The sequence below is a fragment of the Paramisgurnus dabryanus genome, chromosome 18 (assembly GCF_030506205.2).
Source record: "Paramisgurnus dabryanus chromosome 18, PD_genome_1.1, whole genome shotgun sequence".
NCBI lineage: Eukaryota > Metazoa > Chordata > Actinopteri > Cypriniformes > Cobitidae > Paramisgurnus > Paramisgurnus dabryanus.
Genome location: NC_133354.1, coordinates 4,786,028 through 4,804,379, shown reverse-complemented (window position 1 = coordinate 4,804,379; position 18,352 = coordinate 4,786,028). Strand labels below are relative to the sequence as shown.

Below are 18,352 nucleotides of genomic sequence, written 5' to 3'. Positions count from 1 at the left end.
CTACACAAGCAAACACACAGACACGCAACTACACAAGCAAACACACAGACACGCAACTACACTAGCAAACACAGACAAATACAACTACACAAGCAAACACACAGACATGCAACTACACAAGCAAACACACAGACACGCAACTACACAAGCAAAAACACAGACACGCAACTAGACAAGCAAAAACATACACAAGAAACACATAGACACGCAACTACACTAGCAAACACAGACAAATACAACTACACAAGCAAACACAACTACACAAGCAAACACACAGACACGCAACTACACAAGCAAACACACAGACACGCAACTACACTAGCAAACACAGACAAATACAACTACACAAGCAAACACACAAACACGCAACTACACAAGCAAAAAAACAGACACGCAACTAGACAAGCAAAAACATACACAAGAAACATATAGACACGCAACTACACTAGCAAACACAGACAAATACAACTACACAAGCAAACACAACTACACAAGCAAACACACAGACACGCAACTACACAAGCAAACACACAGACACGCAACTACACTAGCAAACACAGACAAATACAACTACACAAGCAAACACACAGCCACGCAACTACACTAGCAAACACACAGACACGCAACTACACAAGCAAAAACACAGACACGCAACTAGACAAGCAAAAACATACACAAGAAACACATAGACACGCAACTACACTAGCAAACACACAGACACACAACTACACAAGCAAACACATAGACACACAACTACACAAGCAAACACACAGACACGCAACTACACAAGGAAAAACAAACACAAGCAAACACATAGACACACAACTTCACTAGCAAACACAGAGACACACAACTACACTAGCAAACACAGAGACACACAACTACACAAGCAAAAACATACACAAGAAACACACACAGACACGAAACTACACAAGAAAAACAAACACAGCAAACACTTAGACACACGACTACACTAGCAAACACACAGACACACAACTACACAAGCAAACACACAGACACGCAACTACACTAGCAAACACACAGACACACAACTTCACAAGCAAAAACATACACAAGAAACACATAGACACGCAACTACACAAGCAAAAACATACACAAGAAACACATAGACACGCAACTACACAAGCAAGCACACAGACACACAACTACACAAGCAAACACACCCACACAAGCAAACACAACTACAAACCACACAACTACACAAACAAACACACAGACACGCAAACACTACACAAGCAAACACAGAGACACACAACTACAAAAGCAAAAACATACACAAGAAACAAAGACACGCAACTACACTAGCAAACACAGACAAATACAACTACACAAGCAAACACACAGACACACAACTACACTAGCAAACACAGAGACACACAACTACACAAGCAAAAACATACACAAGAAACACACAGACACGCAACTACACGAGCAAAAGCATACACAAGAAACACACACAGACACGAAACTACACAAGAAAAACAAACACAGCAAACACTTAGACACACGACTACACTAGCAAACACACAGACACACAACTACACAAGCAAACACACAGACACGCAACTACACTAGCAAACACACAGACACAACTACAAAAGCAAACACACAGACACACAACTACACAAGCAAACACACAGACACGCAACTACACTAGCAAACACACAGACACAACTACACAAGCAAACACACAGACACGCAACTACACTAGCAAAAACACAGACACGCAACTACACTAACAAACACAGACAAATACAACTACACAAGCAAACACACAGACACGCAACTACACAAGCAAAAACATACACAAGAAACACACAGACACGCAACTACACGAGCAAAAACATACACAAGAAACACACACAGACACGAAACTACACAAGAAAAACAAACACAGCAAACACTTAGACACACGACTACACTAGCAAACACACAGACACACAACTACACAAGCAAACACACAGACACGCAACTACACTAGCAAACACACAGACACACAACTACACAAGCAAACATACATACATGCAACTACACAAGGAAAAACATACACAAGAATCACAAAGACAACCAACTACACACACACTCAACTACACAAGCAAACACAGAGGCATGCACAAGCAAACACACAGACAAACGCACACTTACACAAGCAAACACACATACACACACCAACACAAGTAAACACACACAGAAACGCAACTAAAAAGCAAACACTAAGACACAAAACTACACAAGCAAACACTAAGACACAAAACTACACAAGCAAACACACAAACACACACTTACACAAGCAAACACGCACACACACGCGCGCACACGCACACGCACACACACACACTTCTCTCACCTCCTCTTTTAATCTTCTCTGTAGTCTCTCTTTTGAGGACTGTAGTAAGCAGATCTTCCCAGCTTCTGTTTTTTCATCTTTCTCATTCTTCTGTTTGTGATCTCTCACCGGCTCGTCCTTCACTCCTCTCTCGGTCTGAAGCTCCGGCTCCTCCTGTTTCACATTCTCCGTCTCTTTGGTATAACGTGTTGGGGCCCTGTCGGCCCCTGGGGGCCCTTGATTGAAATTGTTCGTCTGGTGTTTCGGATGTTGGTGCCAGCGACGGTTCTGACTGTAGCCATGATGCGGACCGCCCTGCCGCCCGCCCTGGTTCTGCTGTCCCTGGTATCCCCGCCCCCCGTGCTTAGCGCAGATTCCCGATTGGTGGTCCGCATTGGGCTGTTGCGTCTGATTGGCCGGCTGCTGTTGCTGCTGCTGCTGTGGTCCCTGCTGCTGAAGATTCTGGGGTTTCCCACCCCCTCCTCCTCCTCCTCCAGGTGGACGTTGTTGTCTCCTAAAAGATGAACAGTGTTGGAGAAAGTTACTTTTAAAAGTAATGCATTACAATATTAAGTTACTCCCCAAAAAAGTAACTAATTGCGTTACTTAGTTAATTTTCAATGCTTACGTTACTTTTAAGTTACTTTTTAGTTACTTTTGCGTTGGCTGAGGCTTGATCTCTTTTAGGCCTTGTAGGTGTGTTTATGATCGCAAAAATGTCAAGCTCTGGCCTGCCATCTCCATTTCTAATTCTACGTAAATATGTTCAGTTTAATTCAGTACATTATTTTTAAATTTAATAATTAAACTGAAAAGTAACTCGCATTACTTTTTAAAAAAACTTTTTGTTTTACATTTATAAAGTAATGCGTTACTTTACTCGTAACTTCGGAAAAGTAATATTACGTAATGCTTGTTACTTGTAATGCGTTACCCCCAACACTTAAGATGAAGAATATATTAGTAGAAAAGAGTGTAAAGGTTGTGAGTTTGATCCACAGGGAACCCACATACTGAAAAAATGTAGAAATTAAATGTACTGCAAGTCAGTTTGGATAAAATTGTCTGCCAAATGCATAAGCTTGAACAAATACTACAGACACAGACAGGATGTGTATTCAGGTTCAGTCATTATGAGACTGTCTGTGTGTACATTACACACGTGCCCATTCGGTAAACACCGGCGTGTGCTGTATGTGTCAGAACACATCTACTGTATGTAGGTCAGTATTTATTTGTGTACAAGGATTTCAGATATAACTAGATGGAAAACTGCTATCACTATGAATGAGGGGACAATGCATCGCTCATTAAGACAGAAGTCCCGCCTTCCGTTTAAAAGAACCAATCAACAATCGATAACTATTCGCTTGGGGAGGGGCTCTGTATGGAGTTGCGTTAGGCGCTTGCTAAACGGTGCATGTGCAGTAGCTAAATGACCTCGAAAAAACAAAAATTATGATGATTTCAGATCACCACGATGATTGCACATCTCTCTAAAAAACACAAGGGGGAGCTGCAGCGCCTGTATAAATGAGAAAGTATCTTACTTCTAAAAATGTGTATAAATATTTACTTCCAGATAAACCTTGCAAAATATTTAATTTAAATAATCACAACAATCTGTGAAAATTATTATATAAACATTTCATAAAAATTTATGAGAATTAAATGTCAAAGCAATAAACAGGCAATTAATCGTCACAAATAACCTTCAGCCAAATTTCATAATCGTGACAGCCCTAGATACATCTGGTTTTTTGTTGGTATTTTAAAGATATCTGTCTTTCCCCATTCAAGTAGATAAGACTTGCAAAAGTCTTGCAAAAGTTTAAAATGTACCTTTGGGAAATTAATGGTACATTTAAATCTGTTTGAAAGAGTCGTTCACATCAAAAACACTTTAATGTTTCAGTATTGTTCAAAGTTCGGTCACAAGCTTAATGTAAATAACTTGCCGGCTTTGTCTCCATGATGTCATGGGCCATCACAAATCAAACAACATCAAAGCTTAACATCTCCACTAAAGAGCAAACACCAAGTCACCTCTGTACCTTGTAAAACATGATATTTCTGCTCTTTAAAATGCTCACGCACACATAACCGGGAAGTCTTTCTGTTTGATTGACAGCTTTAAAGTAAGACATCATGTTAAGGTCACATTTGATGGGGACGTTCTGGGGTTTTATGAGGGTTAATTTTAGGGGACACACACCGAATGATATTTTAAAAATAAACAGTGGAGCGTGACATTCTTCAAGAGTTCACACATTACACAACATATGCACACGCAATATACATTTCGATATGATCACCAACACCAAACTGTAAAAATAATCCCTGTATCCAAACATCTCAGTTTGGATAAACAGTACATCTAAATCCCATTCCTGTAAATGTAGACAGAGATGTATTTCAGTTGGCTGTTGTGTTTTACAAAACATTTTACCATGTTTTATGAAGTGTTGAAATTGTGTTTCAGATTCTCTATAGAAAACACTAAACTTAACCTTTTCAAAGTGCAAATCTCATCAGAACGAGAAAACCTTCTTCTTAAAAAGCACCTAAGAAGAAATCTTAAGAAGCTTTTATTAATGTCCTTGAATGTGTTTCTAAAGAAGAATAAAGCACTTTTCTATCAAACACAATTACATACAAAAGATAAGGCACTCATTACATTAAATACAGCAAGAGAGATACAATTCACATCCCAAAGTCTTTAAATAGCACCTATTACATTGCTAAAAACAACATTATTTTGTGTATTTTGGGTAATACAATTTGTTCACATGGTTTATGGTTAAAAAACACATTATTTTCCACATACCGTACATTATTGTTGACCCTCTTAGGGATGCTAAACAATTAATCGGGATTAATCGTTAGCAGAATAAAAGTTTTTGTTTACATCACATATGTGTGTAAACTGTGTATAATAAATATGAATATATATATATATATATATATATATATATATATATATATATATATATATATATATATATATATATATATATATAAATAAATATGAAAACATTCATGTATAATTTTAAGAATTTTTTTATATATTAAGTATTTATATTTATATATAATATAAATTATACATAAATATACAAATGTATATACACATGTAAACATTTCTAAAACATATACATGCACGTGTGTACATTTATTTATACAAAGTTATTATACACAGTTCACACACATATATGATATAAACAAAAACTTTTATTCTGCTAACGATTAATCGCGATTAATCGTTAAGCATCCCTATTTTGAACAGTCAGTAGTAAATTCTTTAAATATGAAAACATAAACTACTTACAGATTGTAAAGTTAGAAGCGGGGGGATTATGATAATGACCATGGTGTCCACGTCAAACAGCCGAGGAAGTAAACTGTTGCCTACAATCCGTGTGTTTCTTGTAGTCCAAAAAAAGAGATTTAAGTTGTAGACGATATCTCGCGTCATCATTTACTTTGGGATTTGTACACTTGCATCAAAGGATGTGTAAAACCATGAAAGGAAAATAGGTGCTCTTTAACGTTAATATGAGAAAATTAGCTATAAATATTAACTATTAATTTTGTAGTATCTAAACATTTAATCTTTTAATGTTTACACACTAATACTGTTGGTATAGAATCACATTGATGTTTTTATTAGATACACATTACTATAACACAATTACATAAACGGTATATGTACAGTTATGTTGTATTTTTAACTAGGGCTGGGCATAGATTAATCGTGATTAATCTCATACAAAATAAAAGTAATTTTTGCATAACATATGAGTTTGTGCTGTGTTTAATTATTATGTATATATAAATACACACGCATTCATGTATCTATTTAAGAAACATTTACATGTGTATATACATGTATTTATATTTTTATAAATTCTATATTGTGTTATATATATATATATATACATATATATACATCATAGGTGTGATTGGCAAAGGACAAAAAAGCAGGAAAATATACGACACACCTACCATGACGTGGCGACATACATACGCACGCATGCACGCATAAAATGAAATACAGTTGAAATATAATTTGGGCTCAAAATTGATCGATCTGAGTGGCCAATCATCAATATGCTTGGGCAAGTGCCACCCTGACCATTATGTAGTCTTGCCACTGCATCAGACTGAACAAAATCATCTTGTGCATTTAAAGGTAAATACATCAATGTGGTGCATTTTGAGAGTAAAAATAAGTGACTAAATCTATGAGGATTTTTTTTGTTCTTGTAAACAAATTTGTGCCCTTTTAGTAAAATCTTTGGTTACATATTGTAATAATAATAATAATAATAATAATAATAATAAGGCACACAAACCACATACACAACTTGATAAATGAGATTCGCCATTGGTCAAAACATGTTTAATGTTTATAGAATAATTAGTGGGGGAATTTAATACAGATTAATTATTGATTACAACATTTGATCGCTGAATTTAAAGTGGATACTGTTACATTAAAGTTACTTAATTCAAATGATGCTGTGACTTTCTGGAAAGACAGTCAAGTGCATTTGTCTTATTTTGCATAGTTCTTTTGGTAAAGCATCTAACAGTCAAGAGCTAAGCGTTTCACAAAGCAGATCCATGAATGTGTGTGTTTATCATTATATTATTCTGTAATCCCAAGCATTACTGCCCGATTCACAAACCATTAAGAGAAGCAAACGTATGCGTGTGTTCGTCAGGATGACGTTGGATCTGATTTGCGTGGATGTGTGCGTTAACGTATGTGATTACAGTATAATATAATGCAAGCAAACTTTTTGACACAAACGCAACTTTATATTGATATCGCGAGACCGCATTTCACCTCGATGAGAAATCTGATATTTACATTACTGGCATATAGCGGTCTGATTTGAAACGGACAGTTTTGTCAAAGCAGCAAACACCTGGCTGGCTCTCTTAATTTCTTAACACTAAAATGCTGTTTGTCTCTGCCTATTCCTTCCCATGCCCAGCGCCACTGATTTAAGTCCTTTATCAATTAGGTCGTCTTACCTAGGCTTCACTTTTCATCCTGCTGATAAAGTTAACTTGTTATGACTTCTCCGCGCCGCGACCGCGCGGCATCTGCAGCTGGATCTCAGCCACACCTCAAATACCCCTCCCTATTCTACTTCTTATTGGCTAGTTTGTTAGTTTGGTTGAGAGTGAAAGATGTGTCTCATATTATTTGTAGGCGAACGCATTATTTTTTTTATTCGCAGCGAACACCACACGCCGGAGATCCGACTGCAAGCTCTTTAGTGAGCTCTGCTTTGAATGAAGTTCCATCGTGACAAATAAATAGACTACTTGCGGAGTGATATGCGGTCATTTATAACGATGCCTTGCACCCCCCACACACAAAAAAAAAATTGGATTTGCATGATTCACGAAAGCCTCATTTTCAGGTCGGAAAAGCCGGAATTCCGGATTTATCCGGAAGAATCACACCCCTGATACATACATATATATATACACATATATATACACACATATATATACATATACATATACATATACATATATATATATATATATATACATATACATATACATATACATATATATATATATATATATATACATATACATATACATATACATATACATATACATATACATATATATATATATATATATATTATATATATATATAAATAAAACATTTCTTAAATGTATATATGCGTGTGTGTTTAAATATACATAATATTTACACACAGCACAGACTCATATATTATGCAAACAATAACTTTTATTTTGTATGAGATTAATCACGATTAATCTATGCCCAGCCCTAATTTTTACACATATGAGAATCAAAAAAGAAACAAAAAAAATTTAAGATGGCATAATTCTTTAAGCAAAATATAATTTCTTTGAGTAAGCACATAAATCACGTTTTTCTCCAGCTCTTATTCGAGTTCATTATTTGTGATCATGAGAGTTTTTTCCCGTCTGCCCGCCCTTGGCATCTCTCCATTATGAGTGTTCGTGTGTTCTCTAATCTGTCTGGCTCTCATCGTCAGACACTTAAAAGTACAGAGCTGACTGACTCAATACTGTCCACACCCGGCCGTCCCTGTTCTCATTTACACACAAACACAACCTTAACAGCTCAACAGCTCCTTACCAACCCCAATTTACATCATTTGCTGGCGTATCAACTTCAAGTTAAACACACAAATTTGTTTACAATCTCAAATAAGCAATACCACACACATTCATCTCCTTCAAAATGTAAAACACCTAATGTGCATTTCTATAGGTACAGCTACATTCAGTTAAAGGTGCATTGTGCAGATTTTAGAGGCATCTAGTGGTAAGGTTGCCAATTGCAACCAACGGCTCAGTCCTCCGCTCACACCCCCCTTTCGAAACGCATAGAGAAGCTACGGTAGGCGCCATATCTAAGACAACATAGTGATGAAATGCAGTCTGTAGAGCAGTTTGTCCGTTTAGGGCTACTGTAGAAACATGGTGGCACAAAATGGCGACCTCCATGTAAGAGACACGCAGTGTATGTAGATAAAAAAGTTTATTGTGTTTAAGGTCTTTATGCACCACTAATAATATAGTCATATATATTATATTGCATTTCTGTCATGAGATCCTCCTAAAATTCACACTGCACCTTTAAAGGTTTGCAATAGATTTCTGTACACAGCAAAATTCAGAAAAATCAAGACAAGAACTTGATGTAATAATGCTTACCCAACAAACAAAAAAAATACTTCAAGTAAAGACAAAGCTACACAGACAGGACAACAAAGTTAGTTATTTAGATCGGCATGCATAGTGAGCATTATTCCAGTACGCCATTTAGTGCAGACACTATGACACACTTTTGGCAGACACACTTTCGGTGACGAGAGTTTGAAGCATAAAAAATAACTTTAAAAAAAAGGCATCCGTCCATTGACTCATGAAAAGATTTTACAGGAGCTATTGTGATGAATGTCTTTAATCAACCAACTCATAAAAGATAACAGATCAAAAGATACTGGGCATCAACATTCAATTCTTTGTTTTGTGGGTTTAATTTTGCACACCCTTCACCAAACCAGTCCTACTGAACACCATAATGACCGTGATTTAAAATCGTTCCTCCTTTCAACCATCTTAATACCCGTGATTCACATACATCACCCTTTAAAAGTGCTTTAAGTGATCTGTTATAAAATGACACAGACAACATCTCTGTGACCTGACAGAAACATCACTCTGACATCACTAGACATGTGGGTGTGGTCAGATTATAGCCAATCAGAAGTCTTTGTGGTGTCAATCATTTTCTATCTTTATGTGCAATTTGCACATGTGATTAAACATTTTTATGTTACAGCACTTTTAATGGACACTAAATAAATAAAGGTCACCTGAGGTTAATAGCAGTGATCGTAGTGAGTTTGTTTGAATCCCAAAAGCAGATCATCACCAAGCGTTATTGTCAGAAACATCCACAGTATGAACGTTCAACCTCAATCCAGCGGCTCGATTCACAGAGAACCAAGTTTAAGAGATGGAAAGCACATGAGTGAGTGAAGACAATTCCTGCTACAGGACCTGTTTGAGACACTGACCTGGACACATGCCGCTTCCCCTCAGGTGACAGTTGCACTGTGAGTTGGTCCTGGGGCGGGACAGTTCGGCTACGGATGTGATAATGACATGACATATAATTAAGGGATAGTGGATAGAAAAAAAAAGGAAAAACAGATAAAAACAAGAAAGGGAAAAAGAAAAGTGAAATGGATAAAAATAAATAACCTAAACAGTAAATAAAGAACAAAAATGATTCAGACAAATCTACTAGAATGAGACTACAAAATGCTGTGAAAGTAACAAAAAATTACAAATTTTGTAATCATTTACTCCCCCTTAAAGGCGGGGTGCATGATTTTTGAAAAACACTTTGTAAAAGGGAGTCGGGCCGAGTACCAAAACACACTTGTAGCCAATCAGCAGTAAGAGGCGTGTCTACTAACCGACATCATTGCCTGGGTTGCGTATGTGTGGGGCGGGTCTATCAAAAGAAGGTCCAAATTCTATTGGTGTAGGGTCGTGTTTGTTTAGATGATTTCAAATGTCAACATTGGCTTTCAAAGATCATGCACCCCGCCTTTAAGTTGTTCCAAACTTGTATAAATCTTTGTGCTTGACTGCCATAGTAAGAAAAGAGATACGAAGTGAATGGTGCCCGGGATCTGTTTAGTTATTTTTCTTTCCCAGCCAGCATTTTTTTTAAAAGTTGCCAGTCAGCAGCCGCATTTTTATGATTTTCACAAAAGTTTAATGCCTTCCAGAAAATGTTCTTCTTTAAAAATTGTTAGATACAATATATAAAATGAAAAAAAAAACATTTCATCCTACCTTCATTTGTTCTTTTATCATCACATCTCAAATGCAGGTTTCTTCAAATATATAAAATTTTGAGCAAAAATCTGAGATAATTGCGCTTTTTGTGAAGGACTTTGGATAGATATCAGATTCAGAGCGATGATCAAAACATACACAGAGTTTGAACTGTTTGCCCTAATGCTGCGTTCAGACCAGCCGCGATAAAGGCGTCAAGCGCGAGTGATTTCTATGTAAAGTCAATGTATAGACGTGTTTCCGCCTCATTTGCAGTTTGCGCGAATGCCGTGAATTGAGCGTTGCCGCGGAAAAACATGCAAGTTGAAACATTTAAGTCGCAGAAGCGACTAGCCCTTCCCATGACGTGAATTTCTCGATTACTAGAATTTCACACGCAAATGAAGCGAGTAAACTCAAAATATTCAAGCGGCAAACTAGACGCAGTAGAGGCGAATTTGATGCCTCAAACCCGGCTGGTGTGAACGCACGGTAAGAGGTTGCTTCTTCGTTTTTATAAGTTAGGTAAGAGCGCCACCTGGTGGATAGTAGGAGATATGTCAGAAAAAAATCTGCTTTTTACAGGGAAGCGTTTTCTCTTAATTGACAAGATAACTCGTAAATGGCGGGGAAAGAATGAAAATTTTTCAAAATATCTTCCTTTATGTACAGCAAAACAAAGAAATTGTAAAAGTTTGGAACAACTGTAAATGATTTTTTGTGAACTATCCCTTTAAGGTGACTACAACCACCAGCAACTATTGTAAAGCTCAATACTGAAAGCTATAAGAAGCTGTGGCAAACACAGGACACAATGAAGAACAAGTTTGATGCTAGATGGGGAAATGCTATTAAGAACTAAAGGTCTAAATGAAAAACCTATTTATAAAATGTTCATTCAGAAATGTAAATTCTCTCTTGTGCTTTTCAGATGAGTTTGGTGAATCAGATTATTGACCAAGCAGAACAAAGTCATCTGCCATCCGGCTTTCTGTGTGTTTAGATACTGCAAAATGTGTGCCATGATATGGGATCACACACACACGCATGCATGGATGCAGACACGCACGTCGCACGCACACAGACTTGCACGCAGACACTTGCAACAATACTTCCTTCTGATATCCGTTTTTAGACATAGCTACAATATGTACAATTCAGTGGTACAGAAATGCGATAGCAGCGCAAATGGTCATGAGTTTAAAACCAGGAACACATATACTGATGAATAATGTAAACATGTATAACTTCGTATAAAAGCATTTGCTGAAGGCATAAATGTATATAAAATAGCTGATCTAAAATACAAAATATCTGCATATGTAACCTGTAACGTATACGCATGAATCAGCTAATTACGTTCTAAATTCTATTTAGTAAATGATACAAAGATTAAAAGCTTAAAACAGCTCGAATAAAGTACATAAATTATTCTGGTCCCACTTTAGGGTCCAATTCTCACTATTAACTACTTTTGCCTCAATATACTCCAACTAATGTTTATTCATTCTTAGTAAAGTAGTTGCTAAGTTGAAGTATTGGGTAGGATTAAGGATGTAGAATCAGGTTTTGCAAAATCAGCCATTCGAGTCAACGTGTTCACAATTTTAGGGGCTGTTTACACTTGGTATTAAGATGTGTTTTCATCGATCGGATCACAAGTGGACGAGAGAGACACATTATGTTTACACCTGGTATTTAAATCCGTCTCTTTTGTCCACTTTCGACCACTTCTGTCCTGAATACTGTGAGGGGGTGGTCTGTGAGACGGTGGGCGAGTCTCTCTGCTGTCATTCAAACGCGAGCGAGAGTAATTATGAGTTTATATGGACGCAAACTTATATTATGTCGGAGCCCGCTGCTTGTTTAGCAAGTATAAATGCTGCACAGAGTTTTGTACGTGTGTATGGAAGAGCTTTCTCTGAATTTCAGCGCAATTGATGAAATAGGATCTCGCAACTTTCACACGCTTTCAAAACGAAACTACGGAGATCAGCCGCTTTAGATGTATCAATGAAAGGCTAAAAATAGTGCTGTTCACTGTATGTTCACGCCAGAAGTCAAAAAAAGACGTAAAACTTGTGTTTAATACCTCAGATTAGATAAATGGGCGGAGAGAAGGCGGTCGCGTGTGGCTGTTCGAACACATTCAACCACAAATGCGTTCCGCAACTCCAAAGCGATCCGATTGAAAGTGGTTTCGACTACCTCTGGATGTGGTTGAAAGTGGTCGAAAGTGGACGAGCTCAAAACGTTTACACCTGGCATTAACGTCGTCCACTTGTGATCCGATCGACGAAAACGCATGTTAATGCCAAGTGTAAACAGCCTCTTAAGTTCAACAAACTTAAATAAAATGAGTTAAAGAACTTAATTTTATTTATTACTTTAAACTGAGTCATTTCAATACCACAGCCTCATTCTAACAAACACTGCAAATAATTAAACCTTTTGGTGGTTGTGATGAGTTCAATTTGCCAGATAAGCTAAGAAAGAGTCAAATTTACTTCAGATTAAAGTTAAATCAACACGATTGGTTGAAGAGGTTCCAGTTCCCAGCATGCTTTGCATGAGACCACAATACGAGAGCACGATTTCACTGGTTTTAAATTTTCATAATCTGTTTCTGTGACTTGTGAACAAAAATTGAATGATAAAAGAAGTTTTAAGTACAGTATACAAAAATTTTTAAAAGTCTTTATAATAAACAGTAGATTTATGTATAGTGTACTAAAATATTTAATAAAATTAAGCTTGAACTTTTAAGTTTGGGTTAACTGAATTTTTTTTATTTGAAAAAGTTGGTTTACTTAAAAATTTTGATATAATCAGTTAACAAAATTTTTGAGCGTTCAGCTGAAAAAAGCTGGCAAGCGGCCACAGTCGGCGTCTGCCTGGCGTTTTTAGCCACGTTTAAACACTTTAGTTTCACCAGAGCTGACACGCAAACAAAAAACATTTTTAACCTCTCAGTCTAACAGATTAACCCAAGTGCATTCTGGGCCACCAGGAGTTTAGTTGCCTTTATTTACAGCAAGCCGTCAAAGCAAAACCTCATCAGAAACACCCTTCACTAGACAGGCATCAGAAAAGATAAAACCCAAAAAATTGTCCGGCATCCGAGTCCTTTGAAGCCATCCAGTCAGACTGGGTTCAACACACACAAGAAGATCAGATCAACGGCGACAAGACTTTTTTTCTACCTGAACAAAGCTGCAAATAAAAGAGGGGTTTTGCTTTCTTTCACGCTCTGCTCTCTGCTTTTCTTTCATACGACTTCAGACCAAAATATTTTCTTTTTCCTTCCGTTCCTTAGCAACTGCAAACTGCAACCCAACTTTCCAGTGACGTCGAAACCGAATGCAAAAGAAAGCGACTGGAAGTCGTTTAATGGGCAGATATGAAGATTTACTGTACGCTTGACTCCAAACACAACAGCCTGACGCTCTCGATTAAAACTCGTTCACATGTGAGAAGTTTGTGCCGTCCGCTTTACGACTCTCACATCTGCGTTTGATGTTTGAGCTGCCGACAGCAAGGGAACAAGAACTTCATCTCAGATTTATGTGACGTGACTCACCGACGGTCGGTTCTGCGCCGGCGAAACAGTTTTTTTGCGTGTGCGATCTCAGCTTCATTCGGCAATGGAGGAAAGACCTGCAGAGAGAGAAAGAGAGTCTGTCACAAATTAAATACCAAATAATGATAAAAAATATACATTTTAAATTATAGCATTAACTATAAGTACAATTTAATACAATACAACAATGTTAAAAGTATAAATAATAAATAATACATGTGCATTCAGAGATCAATCTGCACAGGCAGACACTATCTCCAGACAACCACAGTGTCTGCGATAAGCAAAAGATAAAAGTTTAAACGAAGAAATGTTGTCTCGTCAGGACCTGAATAGGTTAAAGCATTAAAGTTTTTGGGAAGGGAAACTACTGGTGCATGATGGGTAATAAAACCCTAAATTCTGAACATTCTTGAGCTCTGAGCAGCGGTGACACACACAAGAGTGTTCAGGGTTTGAGTTTCTGTGTCCTCTTTGCCTTACTGAGTTTTTGAAGCCAAAACCGCTGTATGATGATTGGCTCGTTCTGATTGGACACAGATGTTGGGAGAGATTAGTGTAATTGGCTGCTTTTCCTCATGGGCTCAGTAATAAAAGGCTTCTAACACTTAAGCCCACCTCCACAAAATGACAGAGCCAATGTTTGTCACAGAAATGAGAAAGGCCGTTTCTCAACACCAAGTTAGGGCTCGCGTCCTTCGTAGTTCGGACTTGCAAGTTCAGACTCAAAAGAACAAATTCCTGAGTAAGGAGTTATATTACAAATGGAACAGCAGAGTACTTGAGGTCGTCATTCAGTCTAACCAATACGTGCAAGCTCAACCGATACATATTTTTATAATAAAACTAAATATTTCAAATGCAAAAACACTACTTGTTTTCGATTTGAAAATATAAATATGTGGTTCAGGAAAAATGCATATGCTAATTAGCTTTAAAGGAGACATTTCAAAAGACTTTTTTTAAAGATGTCAAATGTTTGGTGTCCCCAGAATACATGTGAAGTTTAAGTGTGAAAATACCATATAGATAATTTATTATAACATGTTAAAATTGCCACCTTGTAGGCAGGGCCGCATTAATGCATGGGCTTACCTGGGCTTAAGCCCAGGGCCTCGGGCTGGAAAGGGCCCCGAGATGCCGGAAAAAAATAACAACCGCATTTTATAAAAAGTTGATACTCCCTTTAAAATTATGCTTAATCGCTTTGCTTTGAATGTCCGTGCGTGAATGCAGTTCCTGTGCAAGAAAATCTCTCACTTACTGTAGGCTACCCTGCATTAGTGAGCTTTTAAAAATTTCTGTCTGAAATATCCATTATTGCATTTCTGATGAACAAAGACGAAACTGAGGACGCGTTTTTATCTTTATGAAAGACAACGTGTAAACATTCATTAAATGATTCCTCGTAACATTTTAAAGCCAAGATGTACAGAACAGCACACAAAGATATTACACAAAAAAATTTTGATAACTAAATCTAATAAATAACAAATTAGATTCTGCCTCGGAAGCCAGTTCAGCGATCTTATTTCATTTTGAGATTTAGCGTGGCAAGGAAATAAAAGACGAGAAATTACATATAATTTGTTACTGTAAATTATAAAAAACAAGCTTTATATACAGTTCCTTAAACGGTTCATTTATAAAAAGAAAACACTGAAATTAATCATTTCATAGACACTATATATGCTTTATATTTTTGTACAGAAATATCTGATTGCTTACTTTCACTTTGATCATCTCGGTATTCACTTGAAACATCTGATGTTTCTTATAACATTTGTTTCAGGAATCTCTTTTCTATCATTTGAAAGTTAACACCGACCATATTATTAAATCACAAGAGAGACAATTGTGTCAGATTCGGTAGATATATTTATATTCGGTGTCATCACCGAAAAAAAAAACGGCTTACCTGTTTTGTAGCTCAACTTTTGACAAGTTAAGCAACCTTTTTAAATAAATTTTAAAACTTAAACTTGTTGAAAAATCTGTTTTTTGATGTTTAGTTTGATGAACGCCTAAATATGATCACGCAGAACACCTAGCGCGTTCGGCTTAATTTAATGTGACAGCATGCAACAGCGTAACATCGACACAACGGAAAGCAATCCAAAACTTACAGAACTTAAATTAGATCAGAATTTACCTTTATAATTAATAAAAAATAAAAACAAAATGAAGTCAGAATCAATAAGGTGCAGAACATGGGTGCAAAATGCCTAAATGCGCAGGGGAATAAAACACAAGCCACAAATAGTTTAATCAAATAACACTAAATAATCTATAAATTAAATAAAAACAAAGAAATATTAAAATAAATGTTAAAATAAAGAAAGTATAGAATTGCCTGTTTTGTCTTTTAAATTGCAGAAACAAAGAGACTTTGCAATGGTTTCTGGATATGGACGTGTAGCCCTGTCACAGGATTTAGGCTATTAACAGACTTTAAAAATATTTATTGAAAGCTACTTTTTCACATATTATTTACTTAGTATTATCATAATAGGCTGTTTATTTTTTATATTGGAAGAAAGCTGTTATATGTGAAATCAGATAATGTGCACTCTTATACAGCCAAAATTAAATGATCCTCATTTTATAACACATCTGCGACGATTCGACTGTGCAGTAGTCGAATCAGGCTACTCCTGTCAAAGCATCAAATCTTAGACTATTCGGGTCACCCCTAGCTAGGACTATGTGCATACTGTATGTTATGCAGTGATATTTGTGTAGATTGTGGGCATTCTGATATGGTTTTAATATTTTGTTATTGCATTTATTCCAGCAAAATAAAAGCCTGACAACTTGCACTTAATGCCCAGCTAAAAAAACAGCATACCAGCCAGACCAGCATATGTTGTGTTTTGGTGCTGGTTTGCTAGTGAACACCAGCTAAACCAGCATTAGCACCAGCATTAGCACCAGCTAAACAAGGACCAAACCAGCATTAGCACCAGCTATACCAGCACCAAACCAGCATTAGCACCAGCATCCCATGCTGGTCATACCAGCAAGACCGGCATATGTTGTGTTTTGGTGCTGGTAACCAGCATAGACCAGCATAATTCCCATGCTGGTCCATGCTGGTTTGATGCTGTTTTTTTCAGCAGGGTTATTATAAAGATTGTGTGAATGTAGGCTGTAATTCTGGTGGATGAAGGGCCCCACAAAAGGGTAAAGCCCAGGGGCCCCTTACAGTGTTAATGCGGCCCTGCTTGTAGGTGTGAGCAAAACTGTTTTTGGGTGTTTCCTTCAAAGGTAGGGTAACAGATTTGATCCGGAAACATTTTTAGTTATGCTGGTTAAAAGTCTCCTCACATCCTGATAGCAATCACTGTGTTTAGTTGTTTAAATGTATTGTAGAAATGTATGTCATCTGTGAAAGGCGTAGGACCAAAAAATGTTCAACCAATCATAGATTTCGGTGCGAACGGACGTTTCCTTTTTTGTCCCTCTTATGTAAGCGTAATTTGAATGTCCACCGTGCAGCTAGTCCACGTGTACAAATAACAAGGGGATATGAGACACAGCTATCTTTTAACTGTATACATACTGGGTTAACCATATACATACACGGTGTGACTATACAAAACACAACACAACACAGGAAAATGTTTGCGTTATTTTGTCACTTATCGGGAGCAGTATGCTAGCTGGAGCCATTCACTTCCAGTCTTTGTGCTGAGCTAAGCTAGCGGGGGCTGCGTCAGACAGAGTTACAGCACGCACGGAGATGAGAAAGGTATGTATGGACTTATCCAACTCAGGGGGATACTGTGAATAAGCTGAATTCCCAAAATGTGGGCGTGTTCCTTTAAATGAGGCTCAGCGGAGCGTGTCGACTGATGCCACGGGTGTTTGTACAGAAACTGTCATCTGAGACTGAGGTAGTGATAAATGCAAGATGCATTCGATGAATTTGAATTTTGTGGCGGACTGAGAAATAAATAAATGTATGGGAATGTACAACGACGCTCTCACTTATATAGCACAAATATAACGACACGCCTATAATCCCTCCCACTGCGAAGTGTAAC

General features: G+C 37.1%; 1 protein-coding gene across 4 annotated transcripts in view; it reads right to left on the bottom strand.

The window, feature by feature from the left end:
• The window catches only part of ctif (CBP80/20-dependent translation initiation factor), a 68,378-nt gene that overhangs the window by 22,322 nt on the left and 27,704 nt on the right, over positions 1-18,352 (bottom strand). For 2 of the 4 annotated variants that reach the window (XM_065243795.1, XM_065243796.1), the window contains exons 8-10: positions 14,307-14,383; positions 9,955-10,023; positions 2,369-2,861 (exon numbers count right to left, since the gene is read on the bottom strand). In XM_065243795.1, the coding sequence (XP_065099867.1) occupies positions 2,369-2,861; positions 9,955-10,023; positions 14,307-14,383 (639 nt within the window). The remainder of the gene's footprint in view (positions 1-2,368; positions 2,862-9,954; positions 10,024-14,306; positions 14,384-18,352) is intronic. The other 2 variants (XM_065243797.1, XM_065243798.1) reach the window with 1 other exon arrangement.